The 18,144-nt window shown below is 36.8% G+C and overlaps 1 protein-coding gene across 4 annotated transcripts in view; it reads right to left on the reverse strand.

Annotated features, from left to right (window-relative positions):
- Positions 1–18,144, reverse strand: part of TOX (thymocyte selection associated high mobility group box) — a 298,440-nt gene that overhangs the window by 192,206 nt on the left and 88,090 nt on the right. The window contains exon 1 of one of the 4 annotated variants that reach the window (XM_073794416.1): positions 3,364–3,413. The exons of the other annotated variants lie outside the window; for them this stretch is intronic. Within the exon in view, the coding sequence (XP_073650517.1) occupies positions 3,364–3,381 (18 nt within the window). The 5' untranslated portion in view covers positions 3,382–3,413. Of the gene's footprint in view, positions 1–3,363; positions 3,414–18,144 lie in introns of those variants that run through there. 4 annotated transcript variants of the gene reach the window in all.

The raw sequence follows: 18,144 nt of genomic DNA on the forward strand, positions 1-18,144 counted from the left end.
AAAGAAAGCTAAATTCTTTGATCTTCGGAACATCAATACATAACTTAGGAAAAGATAAGAAATTAAAGCACTATGACCAGAAAAAGGAAATTAAGTCGTTGCATGGTATAGTAAGTCAAAAGTGAAAAGACACTAAAAGGTAAAGTCGACAAAGTTTCTGAACATGAACAAACAGTCAAGACTTTTGTGTCATACTGTAGACCCTGAAGGGGAAAGAAAAAAGAATGTGGAATTATGGGGTCAATGACTACCTAGGACCTATTTTGATATAAAATATAAAATAAACACATTGAGGTTTGGTTACTTTGAGATAAGAATGCTGGAACAGAGGACATATCTTTTTTTTTTTTTTTTTTTTTTTTGCAGTACACGGGCTTCTCACTGTTGTGGCCTCTCCCGTTCGGAGCACAGGCTCCGGACGTGCAGGCTCAGCGGCCATGGCTCACGGACCCATCCGCTCCGCGGCATGTGGGATCTTCCCGGACCGGGGCACGAACCCGTGTCCCCTGCATCGGCAGGCGGACTCTCAACCACTGCACCACCAGGGAAGCCCAGAGGACATATCTTAAGGAGATAGATTCATGAGTCTTGATAGCACGACTATCCCCATCTGTGTGTGACAGAGACAGCAGAGAAAAACACTGGAGGCGGAAGCACCAAAGACATAATGACACGGGGATATATTTTTTAAGAAAGAGGTATATGGGGAGCTACCGAGTCCAATTCACAATGTGACGGGGGATTTCTAGAGAAAAGCAGATTTATTAACTTGAATGAGTTTCTATCATGTCATGAGTGGAAGAGACAGCCAACCCATTTTGTGTGATCAATGCAGGAACTTACAAGGCAGACACAAGAGGGGCTGGATTTGGTTTTAAAATTCAGGCTTAACACTCAAAATAATGTAAAAGTATTTTTCTCTGTAATTCTGCAAGCCCAGAAATCAAGACAGGAAGAGCAAAAGAAATTAGGAATCTGGATATTTAGTTAAAATACTAATATGTGTGTGTGTGTGTGTGTGTGTGTATACACAAACCCACAATTGGGTACCCTTTTACAATATGTCATGTCTTTACAGGAGGAAGAATTTGATCTAAAAAGATCTACTATATACAGGGTAAAAGAGTAGGGAATCCTTTGGAGGAAATGAAAAGAATGAATGTGTATATTCAGTTCTTACAGATAATAGCTGAGGGGGTTATAAAATAAGGCTAAATCAAATTGATTGGCAGCAAGGGAGAAGTAATATTAAAGAGAAAGTGATAAGAAAGGAAAATCACATCTATGGTGATACACTCTAGGAATAATAAAGTAATTATAGTGAAGACACTATGGGAATATGCAGCATGTACAAAGGGAGGTGCTAGAGGCTACATGAATATTATTTAAAGTTCATTGGAAAAGTGAACTCGATAATATGAAAAATGCAATCAGATATTGTCCTATCTTCTGGATTCATAAGTGAGCCAACGTTTTTCATTACAAATAGTTTTTAGATCAACCCAATAGTAACAGAACTTTCTTGTTTAGACATACTCAGTTCGGCTGAAGAATCTTTTAATTCCACTAGTAGTCTGTAGAATTAACTTGATTCAAATTATTTAGCCTTATTACTTAGTAGGTAACTTGCTCTAGATCACCACTGCCTTGACTCTTTTCATATAGCTGTATACAGAAATTGAGTTGAAAATTTCTATGTTTGACACTTGTGTAGCGATATTATTTCAGTAATCATAAACAGACACACACATACTAAAGAGATCAAAACTCGATTTCAAAGAAAATTTTCTTTTTTGTCATGTATTACTATACTCATAATAAAAATTCAGGACACTCAGGAAAATACTGAAGTAATTCAAGAAATTAAATTCAAACCAGGCAATTCAATTATGAAATTCAAAAGTGATTTTTATCTCATTTGGGGTGTTTCTATCTCTCTTCCCACAAATCTATCTCGATTCTCTGAATAAGAAAGAGAATATGGACTCGTGATAGAATTATGATAGCAAGCTTAGTACAATTGGTAGTGGTCGTAGTCTCTGCCACAACAGCAATCTCTACAACAGTCTCCAAGCAGAGGTGAATCAGCTAAAAACTGCAAGAACGGAGACCACTCTTTATCTGCCTCAATTTACTCACCTCCCATGTGACATAAAGGACTTTCTCAGGTTCCTCGTGTTTATACTGAGTTTCAAGGTTACAGCCTTTTAGATGTAGACTGTGATGCTCATATATCAAACAAACTAGCAAGAGCCACCTGACAGTTGTTTTTGTCTTTCCTCTTCTAATTCTACACAAATAGTTTTCTTGACTTAAGTAATCCTAAATATTCGTGGTTCAATCTCCTTCACTTCTACCTAATGCATACTTCCCATCCACACCCTAAAAACTGCACTCAGAAACAAGCCAACACCCAATGATGGAAAAAGTGACGCAACTCACTGTAATCAAACATCAGTTTCTATGGGTCTTGAATTGACAGGACTAAACAAAATTGAGAACACGGTATTTTGTGCCTTACTCACGTAAGTGAGCATACAAGATGCAAATGAGTTGCCATCGTAAGTTTTAATGACAGACCTGAGTATGAAGATTAAAAATAAGGAACTCTTGGGCTTCCCTGGTGGCGCAGTGGTTGAGAGTCCGCCTGCCAATGCAGGGGACACGGGTTCGTGCCCCGGTCCAGGAAGATCCCACATGCCTCGGAGCGGCTGGGCCCATGAGCCATGGCCGCTGAGTCTGCGCGTCCGGAGCCTGTGCTCCGTAACGGGAGAGGCCACAACAGTGAAAGGCCCGCGTACCGCAAAAAAATAAATAAATAAAAATTAAAAAAAATAAGGAACTCTAGAGATCCATTAGTAGAACAAAACCAAAAAAGATTAAAAAGTACTATTGTTTTGAGCAACTTTAGTCTGTTTTTTTTGAAATTTTTATCCTATTCAATTAGTAAGAAATAGCTTTCAGATGACAAAATGATATATGTTGCACTGTTAGCTGCAAACAGACACTCAAATCTAATGAGAGGAGACCAGGAAAAAGAACTGATAACATACTCAGAGTAGAATTATTATGTCTTATGAATAAGTTGGCTGTGGAAGCTTTCTCTTTATCAATGAAAATGTCTCTCTGTTGTCAAGGAGCATCTTGACAATGGTACAATTTAAAATACTGAAATACTTTATTTTAAAATACAGGCACATAATAAAGTGAAACTCTAGTATTTTATTATTATATCTTCTAACCATTTAATACATATATGATATTATCAGGTGAATTAAAATTATAGTGCTTTGCTTTTGTTTCACAAGGAAAAAAGACAGTAAATGGGCAATAAGATAAATATTATGACATAGTCTTTCTTACCAGGAATAAATCACTCATTAATTTTAAGAAGTTTTGTGGCAGAATGGATGCACTGCAAGTTCAAGTCAACTAAAGCCATTTCTTGATGTTCTCAAATTGTTGAAAATGGTGTCTAAAATGAATAAAAAGGGATACATAGATGCCTATAAATGCTGAAAAGAAGAATTCCATTTCCTTACATTTAGAGTCGTGTTTCATTGCGTTTTCAAATTTTTAACTTGAGCCTTCAGAGCTAATTTCATGTTGATAAAACTGACCTTTGGTTCATCCTCTTCCAAAAATAAATGGCTTTGATTTAAGTAGACAAAAATCAAACCAACCTTCAAAATATTTTTACACATTTACACTTTTCATGAAAAGTATACTCTTTTCATAAAAGTTATACTCTTAGTTACTAGGTAACAAAACTTAGCCTATTATTTCAATGTAAAAAGAAATAACAACTTGCATGGTTATTATTTTGAGTGCCTTTGTTTCCGCCTTGGTTACTACATTACTTTGTTAAGTTACACTCATTGAAATGTTTTCTTTTTCAGGTCTAATTGAAGATTATTCTGCTACCCTGACTTGTCAGCTGTGAGGTTCTTTACACTCTGCTTTGCTCTGCTCTCACCTGAGCCTGGCCTATTTCCAAAGATCTATTTATTAGCAATGGGATTTTAATGAGTGACAAAAAGAAGAGGGAGCTTACAGTCTTTATGCAAGTTCAGAATTCATGATGACTATGGAAAAGTACAACAGTGAAAGGCAGAAAAAAGAAAAAAAAAAGAATGAATAAAATGTTTGGGTTCCGACGTTAAATGATTGAAACAGTTTCTATTTAAATGCAAATTTGACTTTTTAAAAGATGGGACTACCAGTAACTGCACCCTAAATGGTAAAATGAAAATCAATTTGAAATATGGGATGAATAAAGTATATGTGGACTTTCTGGGAATAATTTTTTATTATGAAAACCTTGATGCATTTTCCTTTGCTCAATCCATCTTATAGACTTTGGACAGCTATGTCTGAGATGAAATGCAAACATTTTTTAATTTGTTTAAGCACAGACATGATCAGCTCACTAGAACCTTCCTTGTTCATTCAAGTCGAATTTCACAAAATAATGATCAATAGTATGATGTACGTAAAATACAAGACCAAAAATAAGAGTTTAACTGCAGCATTATAATGACCAATAGTCACTATGTGTTTTTTACGATGTTGGGGAAATCACTTTTAAAAAATGGAAATCACTACATTCTATTGATTCAGGAACAGAATCTTCAGACATAAGTCAGCAGAGTTGACACTTTCAAATACATAAAATGTGACATCCGCGCTTACAAATGCACTATACAGGCTGTAAATCATCAAAGAGAAAAACAGTTCAATGTCATTTCAGCCACTGTAAGCTATGGTTTACAAATACAACTGAAAGATAAAAATAGTCATACTGTCTCTATGACATCTAAACCACTTTTCTATTGCAGTAGCCCATGTTCTAATTTATCTTTGTGGTTGAATAACACACAATCAATTGTAAGCAACTAGTGTAGTTAGATTCCAGTCAACTTCAATTTTCTATAGCTTTACCTTTTCTCCCACTGAGGTGACTTTTAGTAATGTCCACAACACACTATCTCAATTTTTGTGGTTGCTTATGTATGTCAAGCTTTTAGTCATCATTCTAAGGGCTAATATATGACACTAATCCATAAACGAAACATATTTGAAATAGAGACATTAGCACTTGTATGCATTATAATAACTAAAGACCTATATTCCACTGGAAAAAGAAGTTTTTTATTAGATTTAAAATAAGACCTGAAAGAGCATGGTCTTTGTGTAAGATTCCTGGTTCTACCACTTATTAACTATGAAAATTCAAGCAAATTATTTAACCCCTATAGGAATCAGGTAACTCATCTGAAAAAATTGGATAAAAATTCTTATCATTCAGGGGCAGTTTTAAAGATTAAGTGAGACAACGTAAATACCTAATAGAGTGCTTGACATGTACTCCATGTAACATAGTAAATGGTGACTATTATTATTAATGTTGGGTTATTTTTTATTATTATCATTGGTGGAATAATAAAATAGCACACTTTTTTCTGTGGCCATAGTAAACAGCAATGTTTGTTCACTTAGGCCAGCATTGAAAGAACTCCAGCATAGTAACCTATACCTGAAATATATGTGATTATACTTTAATTTTATTCTGCAAATAATGCTAATATTTAACTATTTTTGGAAATTTATTTTGTGTAATCGTAACATGAAAATGTCATTATCATAAGTGGTTTTTAAAAATTCTACAGTAAAAATGATTATAGCAAGTATTACAACCTAGGTATCATGTGTTTAAATTACTGAATAGAGCTAAAAGGAAGGTAGGTAATACTTTCTATAAATGAGTAACAATTGCTGGTAAATGGGAACCTGTACATATCGATAGGGATTTTATCACATTTTTGCATTTCTAAATAGTAACTTATTACAACCTGGAAAAGTAAAAACTATCACAATAAACTATAACTAGTTTTCTAATAGAATTCACTTCCTAAACAGCCATCAGTTACCAAATTTCTATCATCCTTTCTTTTTTTAATGAGCATGAAACAATGAGGAACGACCTGTTAATAATCAAGTTGGTTTCTGGAATGACCAAGACTTGCTCATTGACAACCTTCTTGGAACTGAAACGGTGTCTTTCATTTTTCTCCAAGGTACTGCTGCAGTGAAGCTCGAAGCCGACTATCTTGCTACCCACCAGCCCTCTGGCCCATGTTATGTTGAAAGAGCACCGCTGTCCTGGGTGGATTTAAAGCTATTTGTTTAGCAGTTTGGATGCATTTTTCTTCTCCAATCTTTTTATTAGTAAAAGCAGCACAGCCAGGGTCTGTACTTATCAGACCATTCTAGGCACAGCCTTGGGCTGCCCTCCCGCCTCGGTGTGCCAAATGTGCCTACAGTTATTGTCTAAAGCACTCCCTGTCAGATGCTCTTGCTTATGGAGACGTTTTGCATGGATTCCAGGTTAATGTTTGAATAAGCCCAGCAATGCACTTCGACTTTCATTTGTCAGAGAACGAATGTTCTCTGAACATTCACGTTTTAGATTCATTGTGTCCATGCTGCTTTTCTTTAGTAAAAGAAAAGATTTGACATATAACTCCTAAGCCTCTGGTCTTCGCACACATACGCGGGAACATACACTACGAGATTCCTGACAAAGAACAGAAGACATAGTTTCAGAAAAACTGGGATGCTGTTTTCCTAACTCACTAAGTCCTATCACTGGCTTTTAAAGTAATCCCGTGCCCTGATGGATTTACGTCCTCTTTTGGAAAAGTAGCTGCTGTTCTATTATGATGGACGTTTTCCTTGGGAGAAGGAAGGGGGGGTGGGGAAGGAAAAAAGTTGTAATTGGGTATATGCTTAGATCTTTTTGATTGGAGTCCTGTAATTCTATCCGCATTGTCAAGGACTGCTAGATTGCAATCTTATCAAGAACAGGTGTCACTTCTTTTCTATACTTTATATTTCTCCCAAAGGGCCTAATGTATATCTCGCCCTCTGATAACATTCATTAAATATTGATGGAGTGACTGCAATACCAGCAACCTTCTTTAAAACGTAATATTTAACTTTGGCCTTGGACATACCACCGGCCCTTAATTCTTAAGACACTAACTTTAAATAGCTAATTGTAATAAGTTGACCAAAATTTAGAATTTGTGTACTTCCAGACTAAAAAATAACTCTTCGAGAAAACTCCATTTAAATGCAGGCGTTTTAGTTGTGTCTTCTAATATTCCAGTGCCTCCAGGAAACCTCCTTCCTAACTCTAGAATGTATAGATTTCTTTCTTCTCTTAAAACTTCCATTAGGAATAATGCTGAGTACAGGCATGAGTTGGGTACACACTTGCCAATAGACAGAATCATGTTGGAATTGGGCAGCAAAATCCTGGACCACCAAGGTTCAGAGAAACTAGAAGTGCCTTAGCGTAGCACCCTATGCCTGACAACAAGGCCCTGCCAGCCCCTTGCATTCTCCTAGTGATCACAAAACCAATCACCACTTTTCACATGTTCTTGGAGCTGTCAGCATCACCACTGCTCTGCAGGGAAGTATGGAGTTGTCACAACTTTTTTCCGTTAAGAAACCTTTTTTTTTTTTTTAATTATACTCTGTCATTTGACACAGTTCAATGAAATTATTCTTTCTTGAAAAGTTAATTTAACCTACTGGGACTATGTCTAAAATTGGTAGAAAAGAGGAGTAACACATAAACCGCAATGCATGAACTTCTTCAGTAGAAGACCATATGTATAATGTTTTACGTGATGCATGGGAGTTGTAAACTAGTTTCTAGAGTTTAGAACTGTACATCTCAAAGTGTAAACCAAGGCTCAATATTCAGAGAAAATATGAAGGGATCTGAAACATTCAGTCCGGGATAGAAATCAATGAACAAAATTTGAATAATGATATCTGATTAATGTAACTTGTTTACAACCAAACCACAATTTAAAGAGGAAGGAAATAAATTGTTGAATGAACAACAGAACCTCTTCCAATTCTTTCTGGAAACTGTGGGTACTAAGTAGATAATAAGTAATGGGGTAATACTATGGGTAATAAGCAAGTAAATAAATAAAAGAAGTGTTGGCATTTTTGAGCAAACTTGATTAATCATTCTGTCCATGAAGTTGTAACATATGCTGACGTTATTCAAATATTTTCTAAAGATATTAAACTACATGAGTAAAAACAAAGTTGACATATGGGATAACCAACTTTGGGGAAGTCTGAGAAGTTGGAAGGTTATCAGCTATAGCACTGATAACATAATTGAGGAAAATATTTCTTTCTTAAGAAGACCCTAGTTTCTTTCAGATTTAGCATGCCAGTTTTCCATGCAGTTATCTCTTACCTGCTTCACTCCCACTGAATTCAAATTTGAACTCGTGACTTGGGCTTTCAAAACAGATAAAGTATACTACACATTTGGTTTTCATTTTTATAGATTAAAATTATTTCTTTTTACTCTTATCAGTTTCTTTCGTCAAATACAAACTTTAATTGGAGTGATTTCCATTTTCCTCAGGTCAACTGGTAAAAGACTGGTTAAATTACGTGTGCATTTGCTGGAAGGAGAAGACTATGCTCTATCCAGATTCACAAGTCTCATCTTAATTAACCACATTTTGAGGCTAATTTAGTGATAGAATGAAATATATTAAAGAAACTGTACAGGTTTAAATCGCTGTCTGTGAGATAAGATTTTTAATGGATAAATGAGAAACAGTGGGAGTTCCACTGACTATACCCACCTTTTAATAAAAGAAAAAAAAAAGTCAGTGCTCACTGAGACCCTGTCCTGTCAGAGGGGCTGCAGCGAAGTACACGTGTTCCCGTCTGCCAGGCCTGCCCTAAGCCGTGAAGGGACCCGGTCCGTGTGGCAACCCACTCCTTCATCTGAAGGTGGGTCCTTCCGTAAGGAGACACAAAAGTCATTGCTCCAGAAATCACATGAGACTTAACCAGTCGTAAAGCCTGCAGAGTTCCGTGGGAATGACGCATTCCAAGAGCAGTCTCTCAGTGTGATGGCCTCCTCAATGGCAACAAAATTTCTCATGGTGGTTGGTGGCCTTGTGGCATTTTTTCCCCCTGGAAAACTCACTGGCCAATCACACTGTCTAGCTATAAAGATGGCCACGTTCGTAACCATCGGTGAGTCAATTTCTTAACAGAATTTGGCATATTACAAATATTCAGTTAACCTGGATTAAAGCTATGAACAATGCTTTTTCTTTAGGGAGCACAAAGGGAAGAGTGGGGCGAGGAAGATTTCAGTAGATGCTTCACTCCAGTTCTTTTTTCTGGCTTGAATATTGTTTAGTTTTTCTTCCTTCCCTCCAGCTCTCTATCCCTCCTTCCCTCCCTCCCTTCCTCCCTTCCTTCCTTTCCTTCCTCCCTCTCTCCCTTCCTTCCTTTCTTTATTCATTAATTCTTTCCTTCCTTCTTCTCCTCTTTTTTTCTTTCTTAATGAGTACAAGTCTCCCAGGAGCACCTATTCTCATCTTCCACCTTGAATTCTCTTGGTTCTTCTATCTCCCCTTTCCTTTCCACTCCCTTCCTCTTCCACATTCTACCTTTTCCTTTTTCTTTACTTTCTAATGGAGGTAGAGTATATTCTTTTAGATCCCTCCCTTTTCCACTGTAAGTTCCAGACTCTATTTCAGAACAATCAAATATAAAGTGAGCAACTCCCAGTTTTGCACCTTCTGCTGCCATTTAATCTCACCTGCAGCATTGCACCAGCAAAGGGCAATGTGAAATAGGCAAGAAATATGCAAATGAAACATGTATTTAAAAATCTGACCAGCTGTCAGTAATTTGTAACACAGATTTGGAATAAACATGGAAGGAGAATAGGATGTCCCCTTTAGAGTTTTTGTTTGATTTAGAAGATTAAAGAGCTATTGGGTTCCTATCAGAACTATACTCTGGGGTGAGATAGGGAGGGTGGGAGGGAGGGAGAGGCAAGAGGGAAGAGATATGGGAACATATGTCTATGTATAACTGATTCACTTTGTTATAAAGCAGAAACTAACACACCATTGTAAAGCAATTATACTCCAATAAAGATGTAAAAAAAAAAAGAAGAAAAAAGATCTTTAAAGTTTGTTTAAGATATAAAATAGTGCAGAATTTATGAGCCTAGGCTCTAGAATTTGGTCTGGATTCACTTCTAGTTCTTCCACTTAAGTAGTTATAAAATCTTGGGCTAGTTTCTTAAAATCTAGAAGCCTGAGTTTTCTTATGAATAAAATGAGGATACAAAGAGTATTTAATGAAAAGATTATTGCAAATATTAAATGATACAGTGTAAATAAAATGTTTAATAAGCTGCCTTATACTGAAAAAGCAGGTCATAAATATGTTAGTAATTATTACGCCTATTATTATTACTGTATTTCAGAAAGACCATCATGGAAAAATTTAAATATTGCAAAAGACAGCTGAAGTATTTTAGGTGGGAAGCTGCTGAGAAGATAATATTAAAATCCTGCATATAATTTTACGAATGAAGGGGTCAACCAAAATTGAAATGTAATATCTGAGAAGGTTTCATTTACAGTTACCTCTCTGCCTGCCATAATCACTCTGGATTCCACCACGAGGCAATGGGTTTTGATGGGAGTGTGATCCCAGTTGTATCACCTGATAGCTGTATGAGATTATGAAAGCCATTTAACCTTTCTAAATCTCGGTCCTCACAGCCCTCTTCAACAAAACTGGGCTAATGATGCCTACCACACGGAGTTACTGTGAAGATCAACTATAACAATACATTCGATGCTTTGTAATCAGCCAACTGCTATCATCAGCATTCACTGCACTAAGGAAAACACAGGTTATTTCTCCTATAGACACAACCGCTATGAAAAACAAATGAGTTAAGGGACAGGACCAGCAGGGGTTTTGAAAAAAGATCACTGTGCGTGTTCCCTCCACTGGCCTCCCTGATAAAGTCCAGGTTGCCGGTACATGTGTACGTTTGCATACCTGAATCACAGTGGTAACAGTCGTGATAGTAAGAAAGGGTGTTTCTCGTCATTGCTCTCTGAAATGAAATACAGCTAGTGCCTCTGAGAAAAGAGGTGTGCTTGGTTAAAGGAAGAACTCATGGAAAAACCATGAAGCTAATTTCAGACATATTGTTTTTTTAGATCCCTTTTCACTTGGCTCATGGAACATGTCAGTATTGACAATTACGCATAATTTATCTAAAGACCACAGAGATACAGGTAGTAACTGGACATATTTAACAAAAGTCAAGGTAACAAAGAGACCAAGGATTAGCCTGCCACCAATGTGATTTCAATCCATCAAAAACTCTTTCCTTTGGAGGAAAATCCTATTTATTTCTATTCTATATCCTCAGCACGATGAGCAGCTTTCCCGTGTGGAAGAATCCCTGCCCCCAAAGCAACCGCACCCAGGAAAGTCTACTGCAAACAGCCTTGTTTGTGTGCTTGTTTTTTAAGGGAGCTTAAGCTTTCTGGACATGGCAGGCTGGGTTGGCAAAACTCAGCAAGTCCTTTTTCAAGTGTCCTGAAATCTTACTAATATCTTTACTTGTTCATCATATCTTTCAAACTCAGTTAACTCTGGTCTGCAGGATAAGTAGCCCTGTCACCTACTGTCTAGAACTTTTGATCAAGACATTTAACTTCCCCCATCTCTTCTTATCAGCTTCCTAATTGATGAGAATAATGGTAATAATAATAATACCACCGCTCTTTGGGATTTACTTGAAGATTAAGTAAGATTATACATGGAAACTCCGATCCCGATTCCTGGTTCACAATAATAACCCCAATATCTTAGCTTCTCTCCTGCCACTTCTACTCTGGGGCCTGTGTCACCTGCTTTCTCTTGCAAACAGCAATTCAACACACTACCACTCCTTAAAGGAACATAGTGATGGCAGAAATGCCACAGGGAGGAATTCATTAAAGGTCATGGTGAAGCTGGACACACGAATTCAAGGGGGAAGGAATTCAATTCCAATGTGGCCTGATCTGACTTTTTAAGGTCAAATCATCCCTGGGTGGAGCAAGGTCACCCTGGTGGCATCAAACCTCCCTCCTCCCCATCACCCTGGCCTCCTCTCAACAAAATGCAATCAACCTTTTGATTCTTTAATGTGGCTATAGGAAAAATGCAGTACTGCAAGGTTTAGGAATTTAATGGTGAAGTGAACCAATAAGCAATCCGATATGTGGATTAGTGGCAATTGGAGCACCTTTGATTACTAGGGGTTTTTTTAAAAAAATATATATATATATTTTTTTTTAATTAATTTATTTATTTTTGGCTGTGTTAGGTCACTGCTGCACGTGGGCTTTCTCTAGTTGTGGTGAGCGGGGACTACTCTTGGTTGCGGTGCGCGGGCTTCTCATTGCGGTGGCTTCTCTAATTGCGGAGCACGGGCTCTAGAGCACAGGCTCAGTAGTTGTGGCGCACGGGATTAGTTGCTCCCCGGCATGTGGGATCTTCCCGGACCAGGGCTCGAACCCGTGTCCCCCGCACTGGCAGGCGGATTCTTAACCACTGCGCCACCAGGGAAGCCCCTGATTATTAGTTTTGAACAAGAGTCTTAATCCCATGTTTGGAGAAGGGTCAGGGGAGCTCAAGGAATAGACATTTCAGCAATAAGTTTGGGGCACACTAGGCATATTGGGAGGGGATGTGAGGGAGAAGCAAACGGACGAGGGAGGCCCAAGGCAGTGGGGTATTTGGAGAATGAGATTTAAGAGACGTTGGCTCCCCCACGGGAATGGACAAGCGCCCACAGAGAACTTACCCTGCCCAGGGAGAGGCTTCAAGTCTCAACCACAGACCTCACACGCAATCACATTTTTTTCTTGGGAAAAAAAAAAAAATCTGATCTAAAAGTCAGAATCAGGATATTATTTTCACTATAGAAAAGGCTTCTGGAATTATAACTAATGGAATAAAAACTAGGAAATTAATTTGTATTAATCCTCATAATTGTATCTTTCATTAATAAAATATCTATCATGACCATAGCACATTTAAAAAAAGAATCATCTTTGTGCAAACATCTCACTTTCTCTTTGACTTCAAAAAATACAGAATCATAAGGAGGTGAGGAAACTTAGTCTCTCTACTTTACCCAGAAGGAAACTAAGACACAGAGAGTGAAATGACTGGCCCAAGCATGCTCAGCTGGCCAGCAGGAACCAGCAGAAACCTCCCGTTTCCAGGCGGTGTACTCCTGCTGCACCCACATCTGTTCCCAAAGGTTAGAAAATACTCTAAAGTAAACTGAGTCAGGAAACACTAGTGACAAACAAGCTAACCTGTGGTTAATCGAGTGCTATAGAGTCCTTTGTAATATGCCAGCAATTCTAGTCCTACTGTTGCTTGCAGTTTACAACTATCAGCCCACGTGCACATATTCCTTCATGCAACTACGGGTCTTAATTCTAGGATTTCCGGCAGGCATGGGGTGAGATAATTCCATACCACCGACTTGCTTTTGCCTTCTTCTCCTAGGACCTTACTCCCATCCTGGATTTTGCAGTCTAACAGAACTGTTAAGCAAACATTTTATTTTGCATTTTGTCATACAAGGCTACCATCAAACGTCTAATGTACTCCAGCCATAATGTCCTAATTATGAGGTTTCAGATGACGTTAAAGAAATCATTCCATAATTTAAAACTCTAGGTTTTAAATTCTGCCTCTCAGATAGTCTTGTATGAGGCACAACTATTCACGTGCTGGGCATACTCTGGCCCCAATTTTCCCCATCTGAATTCAACTGCAACTAAAAGCATTTTAAATTTAATTCAATTTAGTTAAGTAGACTGTGCAAGATAAGTGAAGTCATGTTGTTTCCTTCTGTTTATTTTGATTAGAAAATTAAGCAGCATTTTATGAAATAACAGTGTCTCTCTTTTGAGGAGTAAGTATAACATTAAAACACCTTGCCAAATTCTAAAGGAACCTTTTTCTAAAATCCATTATCTGGTAGGGAGAGAAAGGAAACAGTCATTGTTTTAGAAATGAATAATGTAAAGAAAAATACTGTAATCATCCAGCATATTTAGAGAGCATTATTTATTAAGTATTAATGTATGAAACTGTTATTGGTATATTGAAAATAAGACTTGTACAACGGTGAAGTTGACAATATGTTATTATTCTGTGGGGTACATAAAGAAATTAATGCATTAGCTCAGAAATAAAACAATGATAAGGGTAGCTAAAGATTTGCTTCACAGAAGTTCCTTTAAATCCAGACCCTACAAAAGGTGAATATTGGAAGCCTCCCTGTAAAATTACCAAGTTCACTTTATCTCTCTCAGCACTAATCCTCTGAAATTCTCCTGTCATCTGTTTTCATTCTGAATGTTGAGCTTTATTTTCCCCAAGTCTCTGGAAGGGAGGAGGAATCAAAGCCTATGTTGATATGTAGAATCTACACTGCAGCTAAAACTGGAAATACTTCCTACCGCCAGACAAAGCAATCCAAAATCAAGCAACTGTTAGGTCAAAACTCATGAAGACAAGATAGAAAAATACACTGAGGGAAATGCTGATGACCTGCTTAAAGCTTAAATATCTTTGTTGCAAGGACAGTGACAAACAGAGAACGGTTAAGAGTCATCTGGAGTACCAAAATTTCATTCCACAACTGTATTTATTTTTAGCATTTATTATTATTCATTGGGTGCTCCTAGAATAATGGTGGTGTGAATTATGCATAGCAAAATGGAATGGAGGAATAGTGTTTATAATTCTAAATTTACAAACACGAGAGAAATTAGTAATACTATAGTTATCAAAGGAAATGTTAAGGAAATAACTGCTACAAAACCATATGCAACTCAAAAACAGAACAAGACAATTCAAATTTAATGAATGCCTTTAATATTAATTACAGAATTCTTAACAATACATTGGGACAGCGCTCTTGGAGAATTCGGCTTACTGTTTAACAGTTTCTGACTAATTTTATTAACCTGTACATCTGAGAGGATCAACCCCCTCTGGGTTTAATTAGAAGAAAATTCAATTTAAATCTAAATGTCAACAGTGGTTACTAATTATGGCAGGGCCCTGGACGGGACAGCAAGTCTGTAATCCAGCAGTTCCCTGGTAACAATTAACACTATTTCTGAGTTATGAGTGCGTTAGGATGTTTTAAAATAAATACGATTCAGCATGGGACACTGCTAATATCCATGAGCCCCTACTGCTAGGTGCAGACATGCAGAAGAGGATGCCAAATTAAATTACAGAGATTTCTCAAACATATAGCTGAATAATAAGCAGCTACAAAACTAGGTCAGGGTCGAAAAGCTAGAGCTGAATGCCCCTCCCCCAACATGCAAAATAAATATACCCACTATCTCTGAATAGAAATCATTCTTTTGTTATGCCCTCTGTCAAGAATACATTATTGCAAAATGATATTTATTTCCCCAATCTTCACAGCTGTGAGCACGACTGAATTAATCTTTCTAGAACTGATTTCATTTGCAATTTCATGATTACGATTATATAATGTAAATTTATTACTTAAAAAAGAAATGATTATAAAGGACAGATAAAAAAAGACAGTTCTTTATCTATTGGTTTGCTTTGCTCGATACTAATGGAATAAATAGCTGACTAGCCCTGAAATAAAAACAAACAGTATAAAAATGATTGTAAAAATGTGAAATGAAAGCTAGGAAGACAATAAAAAAATCAACTCTTTTAACGTAACACATACAGTGATTATGTGGCTCAGAGAAGTAAGTACCAGGACATGCAAATTTTTTCATGGTGAGGCTAAAGCTTTAATGGTTTAGTCATTTGAGATTTTTCTATTGCTGCCATTCTTTAAATGTTAGCATTAAAGATAATACAGAAAATACTTGGGTACTACTAATCTTTTTTTTTCAGCTTTCAGTTTTATGCTCTTAAAAGATAATCTCCAGCAGGCCATTTTCAGACTGTTTAATATTGATGACCTAAATAACAAATTAGTTTAAAGAAATCCATATTTATAAGACCTCAATTTTTAGTGGAATTCAGTCACTAAATTGGTCTCTCCTTGAAATATATTGCTTCTTTTAATCAATATTAAGTGCCTACTGTGTGCAAGGAACTGCACTGGATGCCAGGGTACACACAAGAAGACAAGCACGAAGACAAGCATGGCTGGGTTCAATATTACCGGTAAAATAATAAAGTCAGGTTTTTGCAATAACTAGGACCAAAAAGCCATTTATTTTATGCAGTAGCTTTATTTACATTAACTCACTTTTCCCCCCAAACTAGTGATCCATTTTTTTAAAATATCAATTTAATTTTCCCTGTTTAACACTGTGACTCCTAAATATACAAACACAATTAGTACACATTATGTTAAATATACTGAGTGTCAAATGTCTATTTACAGAAAGACCACTGATGGTAACGATGGCTCAACTAAAAAATGAATGCCAATAAATGGTTGTAAGCACTTAAGCTCATAATAGATGAAATAGCATCTTTAAATAAATACTAACATGTTAAAAGTGCTATTTATCATGTCGACTCAATCAATAGAGATCATATTTCTAATACTAGGACTGCATCGGTTAGCTTTCTGCATTTGCTCACATTCACAAAGCAAAAATGCAAGCACTGTCACATTTGCGGTATTCAGCTGGATCCAAACTAGCTGCAGAGGAAAAGGCTATTTAAGCTTATGTGACAAAATAAGCTATGTATATAGAATAAATTATTTTTTACTGCATGATTCCTTTCCATTTGCTTTACCTGTCTCAGAGTCTGAGTTTTCAATAAGCTATTTCTACTTAAGACCTTCATAGCTTTGTAGAATGTGAGTCTGGCAGAGTTTTGGGTCATTCTCCCAATCCAAATATTATCTATCACTCCTCTAGCAGGAAGGTTAATAACTCTTGGCTGAAGATGTCTCTATTGCTTCTTTACTGTTCAGAGCCCTGGACACTTCCACAGGCGTGGAAGGCATCCTTCATCCTTGAAGAGTCCACATTTCACCTCTGGGAGGCATGATGCCTCCACCAGGCTGCTACCATCAGAGTGCCTAGCTTTCAACAAGCAATCACCAGGTTGGTGTTAGTACATTTTGCAAGGAAACCTTTATGTAGGTTGAAATAAACATACCTTGCTTGGCATTGTCATATTGCTTTGTAACTCCACGTTTAAATGAAATATGGAGAAGCCATACCTATATAAACTGTGCCTTGATTTTTTTCTTTTCTTTTCTTTTCCCTTCTCCCTCCTCCTCCATCTCTCACCTCTCTTCCCTCCCTCCCTCTCTTTCTTTCACCTTTTTTTAAATAGCATTGCGCATCAGAGAGGTTTTCACTAACTCCTTCAGCTTTCTCCAGTATCTTTCAAAAAGCTACCCCAGAGGGAAACTGCATAACAAGTGTGTCTTGCTGGTTAATTGTAAAGTTCTCTTAAACTAGTAGTTAATGACTGGTTTGTCCTTTCCCCAGGATACATTTATGATAATTTTCATAGGCATTCCATTATTAGATACCTGTTAGGTTCTGGATCTCTCAGAAGAAAGAAACATGTTCTTTAAAACTAAGTGAAGTGAATAAACAAGAACAATGACATTAGATACATGATAGGCAATATAATAAGACATATTTCTTACACCAGTTTAAAAATGTAATTTACCAGGTAATATTATTCTGAATGTTGTATTACAAACACAGAACAGGTGTCTAGAACTATTTTCCTACACTTTTAAATGTTAACTCTTTCTCTCTGCTTAACTGAAGCTTTAGTTAAGTAAGATCTTTTGATAACAAAACGGAAGCTCTATAACCACAGCTCAATAATAAGGTGAATGGAAAAACAGTTGGTTTCCGTCACCCTCAACTGCTTACCTTGATGTGTTCAAGTCAAAAAGAGAAAGAGAGAGTGTATGTTCTCCATTATACCAACAACCACAAAGGCAAACGATAAATACAAAGCACTGTTTTGTACTCCCTGTTGGTATAAAGTCTTTATTTGTTAAATCTTATGAACATTTTATTTTAATTTAGGACCATAAATTTCAAGCAAAGACTGAATGGTTTCACAGTGTCACACTGTTCAAAAAAGTGTTTCCAACCATTAAAATGGTAACGTTTTAAAGAAATCAACAGTGTTATTTTACACCTGATGTCATATTATGGTACTTCCACAGTAACTTCTCGGAGAAGCAGATTTAAT

The sequence above is a fragment of the Tursiops truncatus genome, chromosome 17, assembly GCF_011762595.2.
Source record: "Tursiops truncatus isolate mTurTru1 chromosome 17, mTurTru1.mat.Y, whole genome shotgun sequence".
Classification (NCBI taxonomy): Eukaryota; Metazoa; Chordata; class Mammalia; order Artiodactyla; family Delphinidae; genus Tursiops; species Tursiops truncatus.